Source organism: Rhipicephalus microplus, chromosome 2, assembly GCF_043290135.1.
Source record: "Rhipicephalus microplus isolate Deutch F79 chromosome 2, USDA_Rmic, whole genome shotgun sequence".
NCBI classification, from domain to species: Eukaryota; Metazoa; Arthropoda; class Arachnida; order Ixodida; family Ixodidae; genus Rhipicephalus; species Rhipicephalus microplus.
The window spans coordinates 37,570,530-37,589,037 of NC_134701.1; the positions used below are offsets into that span (position 1 = coordinate 37,570,530).

An 18,508-nucleotide genomic window follows, 5' to 3' on the forward strand; every position below is an offset into this window, starting at 1 on the left:
AACGCGGCCTGTTAACTAAAAGCATAGCACTGCCAACGTGCAAAAGTAGTTTTCTTTTTCTTGTTTTGATTTTGGTTTAAAGTTAGGGGGGGGGGGCACACCAGTGCATGCGCCTGCGGCGGCGAAAACGGCGGCCACACTGGCTCGTGAAGTGCAGGCCCGCCGCCTGCCTCACGCGAGGCGCACACCCCCGTGTAATAACAAGCGCTCGCTCTCGCCTTGGGCACCGTGCGCGCTGCCGCCACTTCGCGCTTTGTCGACTGCAGGGCAGCTGCGGAAGGTGCACGCTCGTGCCAAAGTGTGGAGCGAAATTTCCAGATTGTCCGTGGGGAAAATCCGTTATATTAAGGTTGTCTCCCGCTGTTACTTTGTTACATGAAGGTCGTGAATACATGTGCTTCTATGGAGCCACGGCGGGAAATTGAAAAACTTCGTTATACCAAGAAATTCGTTATATGGAGGTTCGTTATAAGCAAGTTTTACTGTATTAAACAAAATGGCAAACAGTAATCCGACACTGAGGATTCACTCCCAAAGAGAAACATGTATGTACACAATAATCGGCCATACAGCGATATCGTGACTAACATTGTTCCAAGTCAAGTTCACTCCTAAGCCTTAATCTCTCCCTCACCATGACGGTGTCTTGGTGGCTACTCTCATGCGCTCTCACAGTAGTAGAACCCTCTTACTGTTCCGATGCCACTTTCGGAGCTATGACGAAGTGGTACCATCGTCCAAGTCGTCCTGAAAAACGGTTTTATCCGTCATCCTCGGCCCGCTTGGTTACACCTAACTTCTGCATGGCCTCATTGCTGACGGGTCCAACTGCTGACTGATGTGGGCTGCTTCCGTCCCGGCACAAAGTGAGATAGCTACAAGTTCACCAGAAACTGCTGGACAAGGGTGCGGCAAGTCTGGGTTGCCTCACTCGGGAGGACCTCGAAAGACGACAGCCACTTCCCGGACCTCTCACGCCGATATCCTTCAGAACTAGGCTGTTTTGCTTCCATCACCGTAGTGACGCTGATTTACCACGTCTTCGCAGCTCGGAGCCTCGCAGCACAGTGCCAGCTCATCTTCCGTGATTTTCCATCACAGCTCAAGTCGCGTGCCACGAGCTTTTCTCTGACTAATCTCGTACGTGAACGTGGCGCGTCTGCGCAGCATTGGGGTCTTGCAGCCCTGTGCCACATTCTAGCACCCGGCACAAGCCTCGCACTTTCTTGCTCATGACAGTCCTCTCTATGCTCTACAACTGAATTGCGGGTGCCACAAGCGAAGGGACAAGATCTTCAAGCTGCATGTTCTCCATGAAAAGTTTGGACAGGTTGAAAGCATAAATATACAGATCTAGATGATGGCTCGTTGACTTGCTGATGCTACGCCGTGTATGTCCAGCTTTTTCAAATAATGGCCCTAGGTTATGCCCAGTACGGAGGCATATATCTAGAAGCAATCATAAAGGGGCCCTACAACACTTTTTCTAGTCACCATCGAATGAATTCACCAAAAGAGCTTATTGCCTGACAATTTCAACCCCGTAAGAACTTTTTAAAAATCTGTCTAGCACGAGCAGTTACAAAGATTTGTTGCCTGCTGCAATTGCATTCTCTCTTCTTTCATCCCAACAAAAGCAGTGATGCTGCTGAGGTCTTTTGATTTGGAGCAATTTTTGAAGCAGCGAAATTTTCAGTTTGGAACACTTTGAAGCAGAAAATTTTCCATTTTTAAGCACTTTGCAGCGGCAGAACTTTCTGTTTTGGAGCACACTGGAGCAGGTAATTTTGCATCTGGGAGCATTCTGGAGCAGATGACTTCACCTCCTAAAGTACACTAGAGAAGCAAGTTGCATTTACATTCAACCACATGAATAATTAGTGTGGGGCTTTTGTTAAGTGCTGCTACATATATTTTGACTCATTTCGAATTTTATGCAGCCAGTTATCTGAGGAGCATCTCCTATTTACTCCATGATGCAAAGATAATGTCATCATGCATTCGAGTTTTCAGGAACACTTGTTCAGTATTATTTTCATACAAATTAACAGATTACTGGTTCAATAACATTTTACTATATAAAATATGCTAAATCCACCTTTGTAGTTATCAGCAGACATGGTAGACAAACGCTGTGACGTATGTACAACCATGCTTGAAAGCTACAGACTTACACTTTCCCAAATGAATTTCTCAAAATAACTCCAAGGAGTAAGAGAGGCTATTTTTCTTTCAATCAATCATATTGTAACATGATGTCACTTGGATGGCTTAATCAAGCACAAAGCTCCTCCGACCTTCCTTTTTGTTCTGGAGCAACAGCATTCTTACAGACTATCACTTTAGTGCTTTCACTATCACTAGTGCTTTCTGACTATCACTTGCGCATGCGCAGGGTTGCTTGTTTATAGAGGTACGCATCAATCGAGATTCCGCTAAAGTGTCAGTTGTGGTGGGTGCTGACACCCCTGTAAAGTTGCTTACGCTGTATAGTGCAAGTGTCTCGTGCAAAAGCCGCAATTCGGGTTACACCTACCAGGTGGTAGGTGGCGTTGTGCACGTTAGCATTTATCATCATCATCATCATAGAAAATGTTAGTGCCGGCGGCGACGCCTTGCAAGAAGCCTTGGTGGCAGCGCGCAAGAAATAAGCTGGGCTCTTTCTCTGGTGGCGTTTGGCGCGAACAGTAGTCTCTTGTGGTGTCCCCCCGGCGCACAGCACTGCGGGCAGGCAGTCTGCCGGGGGCCACTGTGGCGGGTCACGCGTTAGCGATGCCGCCTTGTGTTTGTTATGCTGTTGAGCGATGTTCAATATTGTGAAAGGATGTCGCAGCGTGTTGATCACGATTGATGTTATAATAATTCGGTTGATGATATGATCGATCAAAAGCAGTTAAATGTGTGTGTTTGGTTTGGTCCAACCGCGTCTGCTGTGTCTGTTTACTCCAAGAGCAAGGTGGCGCTCCCCCACACCAAGACCCCACAGTGCATATTCAGAGGCAGACCACATCGTTTAACAAACCATTTTCTTTTTTGCAGCAAAACTATATAAGGCCAGAGCAATTTGGCTGTACACTCAAAAGCTCGTTGTACTCCATCATGCATTCGCCTAAGGAGACTCGAAGATGAAAGTGTTGTATCGTGCGTCGGAGCCGACACACAGAGACGCGGGGTCCGGCGCCTGAAGCGCAAGCCGGGAAAAAGGAGAAACTGGCACACACGAGACCCGGGCGGAAAACTACTCTTGCAATGTACACGAACACAGGGATAAGACGATAGAGTCTAAATTGGGAGCAGTTCTTGGAGCCGCAAAATTTCAATTTTGGAGCAAAAGAACCTTGCTTCGGAGCAGTTAGCGACATTTATTATGTTGTCCTGGGAGCTTGAACATACAATTTTTTAGCAACGTGGGGGTTGCAGTGCTTACCTTAATTGGCTAAAAATACACAACACTGAAACAGATTTCAAAGCAAGTTTTTGAACAGATTATCGCCAGGTAGGAACTGTACTACCTTTTCACATACCATGTGACCTATCTAGCTCTTGCAACAAACAGTTGAAATAATATTTTAAAGAAGTTTTCGTTAAAAACTAGGTTCCCTAGAAACATTCAAGAAGAAAGAACAAATGCATTACCCCCCCAAAAAATTCAAGAAACTGTGATTGCATAAAAATCAGAGTTGTGATAGCACCAATTGTACTGTAAGCTTTTGAGAGACAAAAAAAGCGCGCTGCACCGATGTTTACGGCCACCTCGTGCGGAACCACCTTCAAGAGTGCAGCGCGGGAGCTAAGAAACCTCGCTGCACTTACTATCTCATGAAGCGCGTGCGTATGGCCCTAAGTGATAAGCGAATGGTACTGGTAACACCTCTCCACACGAGCAACGACATGTTAATACGGCCCACGCTGGCCTGTTCTATTTATTTTTAAGATCACAGGTTATCATCATTAATATAAAACTTTCGATAATACATCGGCTTGCGATTGCCACTCACGCCACGACTTACGTAGTAAAGGCCTGACCACACGTTCCCATTGAAGCACGTCAGCGCATGGCTTTTTGATTGGGCGCCGCTCTTTCTCTCTGTGAAGAGGGGGTGCGTGGGTACACGAAGCTGCGGTCCGCTCTCTCTCTCCATAAGAAAAAGGTGCGACGCCGCGTCAGAGCCATGCGCTGATGGGCTGCAAATCGCGCCGCCCAGCGCAGGTAAGAAATTCGTGTCCGTGCAAACGAACCGCCAAACGTACAGAGGTCTGTTTTATTGAAAAAAAAAAAAGAAGTATGGCAGTCACACTGCGGAATAGCTGCTGACCGAAACACCAATCGAATGTGAAGCTAAGCTAATGGGCGTCAACCAGGAATGAGTTGCATACATAATATCGCTCAAGAAACTCATTTTGAGAACCAATGTGCCAGACCATCTAGGAGGCACGTCACATGCAGAGAACTGAGTCCACATTTACATTTACTCGCTAATGGCAAACGTGCACCACGCGTAGGCGATTGCACCCAGCAGCATCGACATAAAAATCGCAGTTACCGGAGGAACGGGCTGCACACAACAAAGAACCCAAGAGTCAACCCCGCTACACTCTCCCCTTGACTCAGTTGTTTCCGTTAGACGACAGTGGTGCCAGAACACACATAGTAGCTAATAAAGGCAGCACGCTCGATGCACGGCAGCACATTTTTGAGGGGTCACGCATATTTCCAACACATTATGGTGGCACCATGGAAGCCCTTCATCACCAGAAAGGTGCAAAGTAAAAAAACACGCTTGGGCACGTTTTATTAGTCAGCTCGGCTGATGCAAGTAAAGTATGGTTAGCAGCGGCTGACCCAACCAGTACAGCCATCCTGGCAACAGTAGTCCCGGTCGAAGGGTGTTGAGTCAGGGTATGCTCAACTGCAGGCCACACGGCCACACGGCAGGCGCCTCAGGAGCACGGCTAGCTGGCACACTAACAGGTGCAGCACAAGCGAGCACGTTCTCAGTCCGGGCAAGGATCGTCTCAGTATGTGAAGTCGAAGTATGGCCCAGTAGAGTTGGCGAGATTTCAGCAGAACTCGGAGGGGCTGACAGCAAATCAGGGTTGGAAGCATATTGCTGTTGAAAAGGCAGAGGAGGGCGAGCGCTGCAGCGTTCACACTTGCGTCGCGAAATTGAGTCAACCTGCAGAGCAGCCAGCCGCTGCAATGCGCGGCCGACGTGCTCCTCTTCCCTGGCATGTTCCAATGCTGACTGGACACTGACAGCGTCCCCCATCTGAATAAATGAACGAAGCAGGTTGGAGTCGCGCAGGCCATGTAGAATGTGGTGCTGTATCATTGTATCTGCTGCGGTGCCGAAATCGCAGTTGTAGGCCACCAGCCACAGCGGTAGAATGAATTCGGCGACGGTTTCAAAACTCTCCGCCGGCATCAGGCACGTTCGTAGAAAGTGTCTTCAGGTGGTGCGAAGTATGCGTCCAGAATGTCTATGGCCTGCTTTCACGCGTCACACGTTGTGCAATCTCCTGAAGGTTGTACGCCATGAAGCAGCGTCTGCTCATCAGCGGCCTTGTAATAAGCTTGCAATCTCTCCACTCCAAGCATGTGGAGCAATAACGCCTTCTTTTAGGGAATTGGAGACATGCCAGGGCATTGCAGGAATAGAGATGATAGAATCCGCAGTCCCGTCAGCCCGCCAAAATATCTGTGGGTAGCGTCTTGAATGTGAGCCGCACAGCAGAAGAAAGTAAAACGAAAAATGGCTCACATTTTCTGGGTGTGTCCACCCAAGATCATAATCTTCAGGAAATACCGCATCAGTGGGGTAGTAAACGGTGTGCTGAACAAGGTAGCACTAGTAGTAAAGTTCGGCTTCCCACCTTCGACCGGATGCACACCGAATCGTCGCCTCGTTGCCAAATGATGTACCATGTGTCACATGCGACGAACGAAGAACGCGAGGCTCGGTGCTCGAAGCGCGGACCGGGAAGGAGGAAAAAGTGGCACACACAAGACCCGGGCAGAAACTCCCCTTTATGTACACAAGAATGGCTCATATATACAATTGTGCAACCCTTACTAGGGGGCAGCCAACCGGTTCTGAAACCACAAAACCACAAACAGCAATCTTGTTTTTATTGTGATAGCAATTGCATGAACATTCTGGACTGGTTTTTGGCATCATCTACACATTTTGTTTAGTAGGCCAGAGCAAACTGTAGCTCAGGCCGTCCTCTCTACTTTTTTGTAAATAAATTATCTCTCTCTCTTCAAGCTTTATGTAATGTCCAAATCGATAACATTCACCTGTGCACGGTATGTTTTACACGTGGGTAAAAGAATTTTACACGTGGGCTAGGCGGTTCTAGTCACTACAATAAAAACACGGTAACGGTGGCGGCGAACGCGGCAAAAGCAGAGATAGAAAGAGCCAACCTATCACTGTTGCACGAATGGCACATGCGATGACATCACCCCGCGTGATGTTTATGAATGGCTGTTTATGAATGGAAATTACAAGATTGGTGCAGTGAACACCATTTGACTGCGTATCTATTATAAAAAATACATCTAGGAATATCGCAAAAGCATGATTGCCGACACACATGTTTCGTCTTATTTTGAATCAATACAGTAGAATCTCGATGATACGAACTTGAAGGGGCGCGCGTAAAATATTCGTATCAGCCCAAATTCGTATGAATCAAAAACAACTTAAAGCTGATAAAAATAATGAACAAGAACTTCATTGGCAACAAAACCAGGCTGAAAAAAAAGTCTGTGATGTTCTTCTGAACTTTCCTGCCTTTACCGTCTCTTAAGTGCTGCGGTTTCCTTGCTCATGCTGCTGGCGCAGCGTGTTCACAGTTGACGTCAGTGCGAGCGAAAGCGGCTGAACTCATTTGAAGTTCACTCGCTTCCCCGCGTAAGCAGCCGGAAAACCGTGTCGCGAAGTTGACACGAAAAAAAGATGAGCCTTGGAGAATTCGCATTAGAGAATTAAAGCAAAAATGCCAGCGCGGCCAGAAAACCACACCCGCGCCTGCCGAAAACGTTTTCACATTCGTTCTGCCCCTCGCATACATGCGGTTCCCGCCGCCGCCATCGCCGCTTGAGAATTCATTCCATTTTGCCCGGTTCCTGATCAGTGAAGTTCATACAGAGCTATAATTATACATACAAGGCACTGAAGAGAAACAGTTTACACCTTTACTAACATTATTTCGGAAGGCACGTCAGCTAAAATGACACGAGCGGACACAGCAGCGGCGACAGATTCAGCTGGCAGTGCAAAAGCAAGACAGGTTCGAGCAAGCAGACTCGCTGCTGCTGCACCTTCTACTTCCGGTGTTATCAACGATCGTAATCCAAACCAGGCTTTCGACGAACGCGTCCTTGTCAAGGCCGTGAGCTTTGACGTCTCGCGCAGGTAGTTCGCGATAGCGCCGACGCGACCCACCGCCGATGCCTTCGCTGCCATGTTGATTTGTGGCTAAAGCCGAAGATAAGTTATCAGAGTTGTCGTCCGCTGCAGCGACGGAGCGGAAACACGCATTCGTGGTTGACGGTGCCGACGAAGCAGCTCGGCCTCCTGATGGAACCACGTTCACAATTATAGATTTGGACACAGTGAACAGCGCTTTGTTGGCAATTGCAAAGTGCAAAGCATGCAACAGAGAACTGCAGATTGTCCGCGACGACCGGGAATTCAGACTCGCCGTGAAGTTGCGTTTTGTGTGTTAGACCTGTGGGGAGACTGCGTCGTTGTGGAGCTCGCCGCGCGTACATAGCGATGAACGCATGAAACCTTTTGCTGTGAACGTTTTGGCCACGCATGCCATGCAGGCAACGAGGAACAGACAGACCGCGCTGAATAATGTGTACTCGTAGATGGGCATCAGCCGTCAGGGTCTTCACACAAAAACATGGCAACACTACGTGAGGACGAAGTTGGCATCCGCAGCTGACTGTGCTGCACGCAATTTGACGAGCGACTGCGCGCCGTCAGTTCGCGAACTTAACGCCGAACTTAATATAGGCCCCATGGGAAACATCGCAGTGTCGTTTGATGGGTCATGAATTACTCTCGGTCATTCGTCGCATATCAGTCTCGGCACCATCATTGAATTGTTCAGCGGGCTGGCGCTTGACTTCGTTGTTTTGAGCAACTTTTGTGCTGGATGCGAGTTGGGTCCAAAAAAAGGTGACCCTTCTATTGCAGCGTGGAAGGAACATCACCAGTGTCAGAAAAACAGTGACAAGAAGGCTGGGGAAATGGAGATTGAGGCTGCCCTCATCCTCTTCAGGAGGTCACTTGAGCGGCACAACCTGCGCTACACCACGGTGCTTTGCGACGGGGACAGCCCCAGTTACCTTGTGCTACAAAAAGATAAGGTTTATGGGTATATCCCGGTGGAAAAAGAGGACTTTATTATACATGTCCAAAAGCGTATGGGCACTGCTTTGCGCAACTTGATTGCAAAACACAGAGGCCCTGGCCTTGAGATTCTTGGGGAAAGGGCCTGTTGGCAGCAGACCTGATCTCTAAGCTCACCAGCTCTTATGGGTGGGCTCTGAAGACACACAGTGGTGATGTTAATGCTATGCACACAGCAGTGATGGGCACTTATCATCACATCACGTCCAGTGATGATGTGTCAAATCACACTCTGTGCCCACTTGGTCCAAATTCCTGGTGCAAACAAAATGAAGCAAAGGCCAAGGGGGAGCCCATTCCCAAACATCCTCGAAAGCTGCCTCCACATGTCTGCCAAGCCTTACTTCCAATTTATTAGCGCTTGTCAGACAGAAAGCTGTTGCAACGATGCCAGCGAGAGAAAATCCAAAATAACAACCAATGCCTGCATTCAATGATCTGGGCGCTGGCACCAAAGGAGCGACATGCTTCACTATTCACGGTAAAGGCAGCTGAGGCAGAAGCAGTGCTCAAGTTCAATGCAGGCAATAAAAAGGCGTCAGAGGACATTATGAAAGAGCTGAGCCTAAAACCCCAGCTGGCGAAGCCGCAGCTGCATCGCTGAAAAGGATCGACGGCGCACGGCATCAGTCAAGAAGAGACAAGAAACGAAGAACAAGCACCAGTCCCTGAAAAAGCGCCACACAGGGACTCATAGTCAAAAGGACTACATGCCCGGTGCATACTGAGCATTACTGAGCATTTTCCAGTGCAGTTATGTAAATGAATGAGTTTTATTTCTTTTTCTCAGCTTTCTGAAAACATGCTTTTTGGTGACATTACTAGTTTGTCAGGTTGATGTCTTTCAATCTAGAACAGCTAGAGCAATAATTTTTTCATTACCATAAAGCCCAATCTGTGTATTACGAAGTGCTGAGAGCAAAATTTTTATTTGCTGCCCATATAAATTTAGACGGTAATAAATTTCTTTGTATGTGATAGCCATGACATGACTCCTCAAATTTCATCATCTGCAGAATCACTAGCTTTTCTTTAATTTAAAATCTGCTTGCAGCATTGCACTTATTGCTAATTGCACTGTCTAGCTATGCAATAATATTTACTTTTTGATAAGCACTTTCTTCTCTATTGTCTCCGAAAACAATGGAGTGGCAGTATTGTGTATCTTCCAAATTAATTGACCTACAATGAAAATTTTGCATATTTGAAATCAGCAGGAGAAACTACAGAAGCATATATATTTTTATCATGTTTGGTCCACAAATACAGAAAATATCTTCACACACCGTGTCCCCCCTTAACAGTTGAGTGTAGCACAATCAACTTTTCAAAAGGCTTTTATCTTTACTGTGTACCTGTGTTAAATGCCGGTCAGCTGCGGGAACTATGGAAATCGCAAAAAGGTGGAAAAAAAAGAGACTGAATGGAACAAAATTGCCCGAGCTCGGACCCCATGCTCGTTTTTTTTTTATTTTATTTGAAACCACGATTTAAATTTATATAAATACAAATACAACCCATTATAAAAATATGCATTGGCCACCATGGCCTGATATCAGTCACCCCTTGCGATTTTTCTGAATTTATGCCACTGGGTAGCATACTAGGATACAGCTTGCTGTTCGTTTCACTTAGGCTCACGGGATGGTCCCATGCATCAACTTCATTGTTTTTAGTTTGCCAACACCATTTTGGAGCAGGTTTGGAGCAGTTAGCAAATATTGCACTTTAGAGCAGCATGGAGCAGCTTGGAGCAACTGCAGCAGCACTTCCATCACTGATGTACAGTACCTCTAACTACTGTCCTTACTATCTTTTGGGATCACTGGAAGTAGACTCTGATTATTCTGACGAATGAAACTACTCTGTGCCTCGTTCCCCTCATCATTTGAAGGATTTTATTATTGGCTTTGATGGCCGGGGCATCACAATAAAGTTCTTCATCGCCACTGATGCGTTTTATACTGTTAATACACAACTGTGCTCTAACTTTATTTTCACGTAAGAGTAGAATGTAAAATACGGCAACTCAGCATACAACCTATCCTGGTGAGCAGCGTAGTCTGTGCACAAAATGTCCCAGAAATGTCCTGATGGGTAGCCCACTCGGTATGCAAACTGTCCCAAAAATGTTCTAATGGGTAGCACAGTTGGTATGCAAAATGTCCTTGTGGACCAATTTGATTATGCTTCAGTCCCCTCTAAATCCTGAAATAGTGCCAGAAACGCTTTGGAACCATTTGTGGATCTTCAGAAAACAAGCTGAGGCCAGACAATAGGATCTTTCTTGGACTCCATCCGGAATAGTTTAACATGTTCTCGGGACCTTCCTTACAAAAACGTTTTAAAAATGCACTGCAGATATGTTTCTGTAGTCTGGGTAGGGAATTGTATGAAATTCGCGCAATTGCTGCAGCTGTTGCACCCATGACAAATGCAGTTGTGTCGACACGATCATCAGTGACCACTACAGTTTGCGTGCATCCGACACGCTACGACCCAAACCTGTGCCCCGCCGCGGTGGTCTAGTGGCTAAGGTACTCGGCTGCTGACCCGCAGGGCGCGGGTTCGAATCCCGGCTGCGGCGGCTGCATTTCCGATGGAGGCGGAAATGTTGTAGGCCCGTGTGCTCAGATTTGGGTGCACGTTAAAGAACCCCAGGTGGTCTAAATTTCCGGAGTCCTCCACTATGGCGTCTCTCATAATCATATAGTGGTTTTGGGACGTTAAACCCCACATATCAATCAACGACCCAAACCTGTGGTGCTTGCCACAACACTGTAGACGAAACCGCCCTGATGCAATCACAAATATCAATAATGCACTTCTGAAGGCATGCGCACAGCCAGTGTACGCAGACTGAAAACGAAACTACCATTCGCCGCTAACATTGCGCAGAAAACAACGTCCCTATCGTCAAGATCATCATTAGCAAATGAGCTGGTACACAGCTAACACAATGGAAGATTAAAGGTAAAAGTCGTAGAACAACACGGGGTGCTACAATGACGGTAGTAGGGAAGAACCAACATTTAGTTTTCAGTTGGTCTCTGGCAAAGCTTTGCCACGCTTCTTCGGCACGTTCCAAAGAAAACTTGAATATCGTATTTTCTCATGTATAACCCACCCCTACATACCGCGTTTATTCTTGTCATGAAACCACCTTTTTTTCAGAAAAGTTGATGCGAATTTGGGGGAAGGGTTCATGACACTTGCAAAAAAAAGTCACAGGGAGTTAGAACAGCGAAAATTTCGCACGATTGTTTTGGCCTACGAGATGCAGGACAAATCTGTTTTGTAGCGCCAAGTTCTTCCTGTTTTCTTTCATAACGAACGCGCACGGATTGATGCCGAAGTGTCGTCCAGCCACTCAATTCCCATGCTCCAGTGCATTCAGCTGTGTACCTAGCGTACCAGCTGAACGCGTCTTATACGGCAGGTGTCCAACTGAATTGACTACGACAAATCTGACACCAAAAAGGCAGCGTTGGATGGTGGTACACAAATGCTGCGGGTGCACAACGTGCCGCCAGCACTGCGCGCCTTGCATGGCCTTTGAGATGGAGGGCGCGTGGCGTAAAAACACGCCACAAGCCCGTCATCTTGCAGGCCATACACTTTGTTGCTTCGTTTTCGTGCCGCTGTGCTTGCGTGGCGCTATAAGCAAAAAGGTTTCTCTTGCATTCGACATATGGTGCTCTACTGCGAAAGGCACGACTTTTAAATTTTGATTGACATTGGCCGCGCTCGCGCTGTTCGCAACTGTTTAGCATGGTTGCCTAACTATGTTTTGACTTCTATTGCATCATTATTTTTTTATATAACAGCTTGGTTTAATGTTTCAATCATCAACGGCACTGGCTATCACATCAAAATAAAATGAACAGATACATTAAATTTTTTTTTCTTCTTTCAAGGACTAAGAAAAAACACCGCTAGGAGGCCGCGGTGTGTATACATCCCTCACATATGCTCCTGCTGGTTTGCCTAATTCATGTGTTCAGCCATGCCATAACCCAGTGATTCAGTGCCACCAACTCGGCAAGTCAAACACGCATCAGCGGCATTGCCTGGACACTTGTGAGTAAAGCTGTGCACCGCCGCCATACAATAATTTGCGGCGCAACGCCGTTTGTCTTATTTTTACCCAAGCGGGGAATCTGGGCATAATTAAAATACATTACTTCACCTTCTTTTTGCAGCTTCAAGTATTCTGAGAGCGGCATTTGCGGTGTCGTGACTGCTCTTTTGTTTCCGTGTTTGCATGCGCTGTCTATCTCTCATCTAAACCATCTCATCATATCTACCATTATATTAATAGCCTTTATATCACACACAACCCCATATAATATCGCGACTGGGATCTTTAAGATAATAAAATGAATGAATGAATGAGTAAATGAATGCAAGGGCTTTAAAACAGCTCCTGAAGATACACAGTGGTGTTTTTCTTTCTTGGCATTTCTCGTTCTTTTTTGGCGCCCTCGTGCTGCCAGAACAGTGATTGACGTGACATGATTAGAAAAAATACTTTACAATGGTCCATATACGAGAAATATGAGTTGTAAATTGTTTTCTATCCTGCTTTGCCATGCATTCGCCATCTGCCACCCCGTTCTGCCTCGCGTCTCACACATGCTCCATGAACTTGTGATTTCCCTGCATTTTGGGGAATTTCGATTACGCAAGTGAAAATAAGCAGAGTGTTGCCAAGAAGTTTGAAATCCTGACAGGCTGAACGCTTAGCGCTCACATTGCACACGTGCTTAATGAAGACATAAATCTCGAAGAGCTTGTAAGAATTTCAGTAAAGAGAGTGCAGCACAATGTAATTGAGAACAAAACCAAAGGAAAAGGCTCCGAATTATTTAATTCTCCTGACGGACGAATTCATTATAGCAAAGACAACAGAGCTCTTCATAACAAAGGCCAGCCCGCTTCGGCGGTATTTGTATGTTTTTGATTGTGAGATTAATTTATAGACACTCTCTACAGGCTTTTATCATCCCTGTCATGTTCTGTATAAAGTCCAAATGAATTACTTTTGTAGGCACACTGTATGCTGTCCATGATAAATGTGTACCACGATCTGCTACTTAGCAAAAACTTAAACAGTTTTTTTTTTTGAAAAGTCGTACAGTCACAGGAAGCCCATCGTATACTGGCTAGTTGCGTGCAGCGCTTCGCCTACTTGGTGTACACACCGTGCCGAACTGCTTGCATCGACTTCGTTTCAGACCGTGCACGGACACGACGAGAAGCCTGTTGTGTTCATGCGACGATGCCAGCTTTCGACAAGCGATGCGCTGTCGGTCATGGCAGCGGACGGAGCCATGTTAGGACTGCCACCTCATGAAGGCGTGTGCTAGCTTGCTGTCTCTGTGCCTGCGATTCACAACTTTCAATTTTGAAACGAACTTCTTTAACTTCTTTAAAGCGGTGCACGCTGAATGCAATCCTGCACAACAATTGAGGCAGCAGCGATCGGCGCCTCAGTGCTGCTAAATAGTCGCCGGCTATTAAAACGTGTAGTAGGCTTAAGGCGGTGCTACGTCAGACACGTAGGATTTTTGTCGGCAATAAATCATACTGGCGTGCCTTTTGTTAGTTGCCACATCACCTTCAATTTTTGTTAATGGTTATCAAAAAAAGCATGACTGCAATCACGTGGAAGTCACAATAATTGATCAGCCGATTCTGTTATTTTGCAGCAGCGCAACTAGTACCCAAATGCTGCAGCACACGTGTAAAGGAAGGCGACCATCACGTAATAACCGCTCACGTTGCATGCTATCAAGTTTACTTTCGATTCCAAAAGCACCTAGCGGTGCAGCAACGGCACAAATCAGACAAAAAAGACCCTTTTGGAGCAGTATGGCTCAGTATTTTCTAATAAGCGCAGGTTTCCCACCACTGCTATTTTGCCACTGTTTGCGTTTGATTTGACACCAGTACTCAAAGAGCAGACAACATAATTGGGAAATGCAGTCACCATTTTCGCAGTCATCGTCATCTTCCTCCTCCTCATCAGATTCTTCTTCCTCCTGGGCACGGTCTGCATGTAAACAATAGCAGGAATAAGATGAACCACCCAACCAAATCGGAAACATATGCTGGCAACACATTAAACAAGCTTCGCTGCACACTCATGCGCATTGTCACCCCCCAATAATCAGCGATGTCCAAACAACAAACAGACAAATTTTCTGGATCTAGTGGGGACCCCACCTACTGAAGTCGGTCCCTGATGATAGATGCTTTGAATTGCCAATTTTGGCATGCTGGATCTGCTTTGCACCCTTTAGTAGTAAGTCCAGAAAATCGGAAGCAAACGGAAGACTACCTGAGCACACAACATAGCACGTTGATCTGTGACAGTGCAGCAGTTACAAAATGTTGCTAAAGCAAGCTCCAGGCATGGCCAAGAAACGCGACATGGGTGAGCATAACCACTTGCACATAGCAGACCAAGAATAGCACAGCAGCAAGCCATTGTGCAACTAGTGTGAACGAAGAAGCGACTGTGGATTACAAAACGAGAGAGAGTGAAAAAAGAAGAGCAGTCTGGTAAAGTAGCTAGTCTGGTGCATGCAACTGCTTCCATCACCTTGACATGTTTGTAAAGATTGGCACCCACGATTGCTGCGGTACATTACGCAATAAAAACGTAAAGCAGACCTGCACTCTTGAGCATGCCGACCTTGCATTGTTTCACTGTCGAGAAATGCAAGAAGCTTTGAATCCTATGGGCATCCACCAGGGACAAGAAAATATTTTGTTGTAGTGACAATATTACTCATGTGTGATTTCTTTATTGCAGGTTCTGACTGTATTACTTTGGCTCAACAGCTTGAAATTTCACCTTTTCACCATCAACTAACTGCTGCTGTAATTTAACATATAGCAGACTTTCGACAAAACAAATCTTTCTGATTGGATTATCATCGTAACAACAATAGATTATATAGGTAAGGAGTAGAAATAAAGATAGCATGTTGATGCACACCGAAATGCTTAGAACATAAGCACCGCGTTGTAGAAATCAGAACGATAGAATGCACTCACAGGCATAGGCCCTCTTGAGGCCATCAAACAGCACCAGCAATGAGGGAACCACCTGAGGTGCCACCTCTACAAGTGCCTGCGGTCGTGACTGCTGGCTGATCAGTGTGCACAGCCCCAGCACGCACATCTTGCGGTCATGCAGCCTGAAAAAAGCAAAAGTAAGGAATAGATCTAGTGAAGACAACAGAGACAGAGAAAATCACTCAACTACATTATCCGGTAATTGTCGGAAAATGGACAAAAAGTACATGAAAAACTTGCAGTCCCTGGGTACAACTTTTCAATAACTCATCTAAGGACATCCACTTCAATTCCTTCATGCTGTCATAATTACTGGAGTACAGTTAAAAAAACCTAAGCAGCATCCCCAATGCGTTCCTTGGCTCTATGGTATGTGGGTGTAGTTAGGTTACCTCTGCAGAATATTAGCGTTGCACAAGCTGTGTTTGCTAAATCTGGTCTGCGTGTGGAAAAGTTCCAAAAAATGCAAATGATTCTTACAAAGGGATGAACAGCAAAACCAACAGGCTTGAAACAAATCTTTTCTGGTTTGAAGGCAGTAATGGCAATACACTGTCCACAATCGAACAATACTTGGCTAATCGTGTTGTTTATACTCGCCCCATGAAGTACTCAATGTTGCCCAGCCACATCTTGACAAAGTAGTCCAGTAGGTTTTCCTGTGTGTCTGGCCTCTGGATCTTGCTTAGCGTCTCAAAGAGAAGCACGGGGTTGTAGTAGAGGGCCGCTATGACAACCTGCAACCATTATGGAAACAATCCTATTGGTTAACCATCCAAAAAGCAGTGACTGCTACAAATCTATCATGTACTAGTAAACACATCACTAGCTCGAATGTGACAGGAGAGTGAAAATATTCGTATCCCCCAAAAAACTAGAAAATTCTATTTTCAAACCACTAATAAACACACAAAACATTTATTGCCATGAAAAAAAAAATGTGCGTGTCCTTCTGGGACATGAAACAGATCAAAAGGGACAGCACAGCTGGCTACCATGAACAAGCGCATCAAAGCTTTACTTGAGGATAACTGAGTGACTAGACAAGAGCATAGCACAAGAAGTGATGTATTAAACATTTTTAAGTATTCTGGCCATGGGCTACAGTTCACCTCCGAGCTGTTTAAAAAAGGAGAGCTTCAGTTACTAGACATTACACTGTGCTTTCATGGGGAACATTTGTGTTGGCTGTGCAAGACCCGATCTGTAAAGAGTACCTTGTCGTTTACCTCCGGCCATTTGAAGATGGTCAAGTATGGCATTAGCTATTTATGCATTACCTATTTATGCTGCACCAGTAAACGTGCACACAAGTGATAAAAGAAAGAAAGACGTAAAGGATGAGCGTAGGAGAACAGAGCACCGACACAATGAAAAGAGACCTGTAGCTGTCCCCGATATGCATAAGTTTTCCCATTGCATGAAGAATGCGGCCAGTAGGTAAGGGGTACGTGTTGTGATGTCACCTCCGAAAAAGATGTCCGCAATTTGCTCCCACTTGCATAGAAGTTCAAGTTCACGGAAGACCTGCTCGTTCTGTCCACAAAAGAGAAAGGATAGATATATTGCATGCAAATCATGTGCCGTTTCTAAGCTGCCATTATCCCTTGAGGGGTGGGTATTTAGGACCAACAGGGCGGTGCGTCAATATAAACTAAGAAAAAAAACTTATCTTCAATAACGAGTACCTTACAGTTTGCACTTGCCAGCTAATTGCAGAGAGTGTAGCTGCCAGCTGATGGGAGAGGAAAGCACTTTTTTGTTTGACCATCAGGACAAATGCACTAAGGAGGTGATGAAGGCCTTCTACATTAAAAGAGAGAGGCCAAGGTGCGTGAGTAAACCGCCCTTGGTAAAAAGGAGGTTCGATACGTGTGTTTAGCGCTGCCATCTTATAGGGATTATTAGTTCTTTATGGACTGTTACGGGTGTTTTTGGCCAGTAGAAGGCTTGTTCTTTTTTTCTCCGGTGTTTACATGCGTGTTGTTTTTCACCATGATTAGGTCTTTTTTGTAGCATGTTTGCTCTGCCGTGCAGACACCATGGTGTGCCACGTGACTAGGTCGGCGGCTTGATGTATGAGCGTGTGCTTTCCAATAAATTTTATGTTGAGAGTTCAGTGCTCTATCGTCTCTTCTTCAGTCCTTGTTTCTATTTTTGTGCTGTTTGTACAATGATTGATTGATTTGTGGGGTTTAATGTCCCAAAAACACCATATGATTATGAGAGAGGCCGTAGTAGAGGGCTCTGGAAATTTTGACCAGCTGGGTAACGCTCAAATCTGAGCACACAAGCCTACAGCATTTTCGTCTCCATTGAAAATGCAGCCGCCACAACAGAGTACCTTAGCCACTAGACCACTGTGGTGGGGCACTGTTTGTACATTCCAAGCATTCATACAGTCAGCGTACGATTGACAGTGGCCCCTTACGATTTTCTATATGCTTCCCCCCATCACACTCGTATTGCGGCAAAGCTGCTTTTAGGCTCTGTTGCAGTAGAAAAGTTATTGACTAGAGCTGTGCGAACAACAAAATTTAGGGTGCAAAGCGAGTTCAAATATTGAAGGTCGACAGAAGCAGCAGAACATGGATTAGGAAGGCTGTGACGTGGGCGTCCCAGGAGGCGGCCGGAAACATCGACCCGGTTTGCGCAACCTCAGGATGTGACCACCTTTGACGCCCTTCGAAGCAAGTCGACGACAAAAGTCATTGTATCGAGTATCGCCAACGCTGCTAGGCCTCGCCACATCAGTAAGGAACTCACGCAATGACGATGATGGGTGACTTGGCAGCAGCAGGGACGGCGACATTCTAGAAAGTTGAGAGCTCCGACAGGGACACAGCCAACTGATGCTGGACATTGACGAGTAGCTAATCAGCTGAGTCAAGTAATGTCAATGCGAATAATGAGGCTAAAGGTGCCCGACTCTAACTAGGACAATTAGGTTAGTAGTGATTTGTGTGTTGTTTGGATTTGGGCTGGAGTTA

General features: G+C 46.0%; 1 protein-coding gene across 5 annotated transcripts in view; it reads right to left on the bottom strand.

Moving 5' to 3' along the window:
* msk (importin-7 msk) overlaps nucleotides 1-18,508 on the bottom strand; it is a 340,833-nt gene that overhangs the window by 9,793 nt on the left and 312,532 nt on the right. For all 5 annotated transcript variants that reach the window (XM_075886387.1, XM_075886384.1, XM_075886385.1 and 2 more), the window contains exons 15-17: nucleotides 16,119-16,255; nucleotides 15,498-15,640; nucleotides 14,425-14,487 (exon numbers count right to left, since the gene is read on the bottom strand). In XM_075886387.1, the coding sequence (XP_075742502.1) occupies nucleotides 14,425-14,487; nucleotides 15,498-15,640; nucleotides 16,119-16,255 (343 nt within the window). The remainder of the gene's footprint in view (nucleotides 1-14,424; nucleotides 14,488-15,497; nucleotides 15,641-16,118; nucleotides 16,256-18,508) is intronic.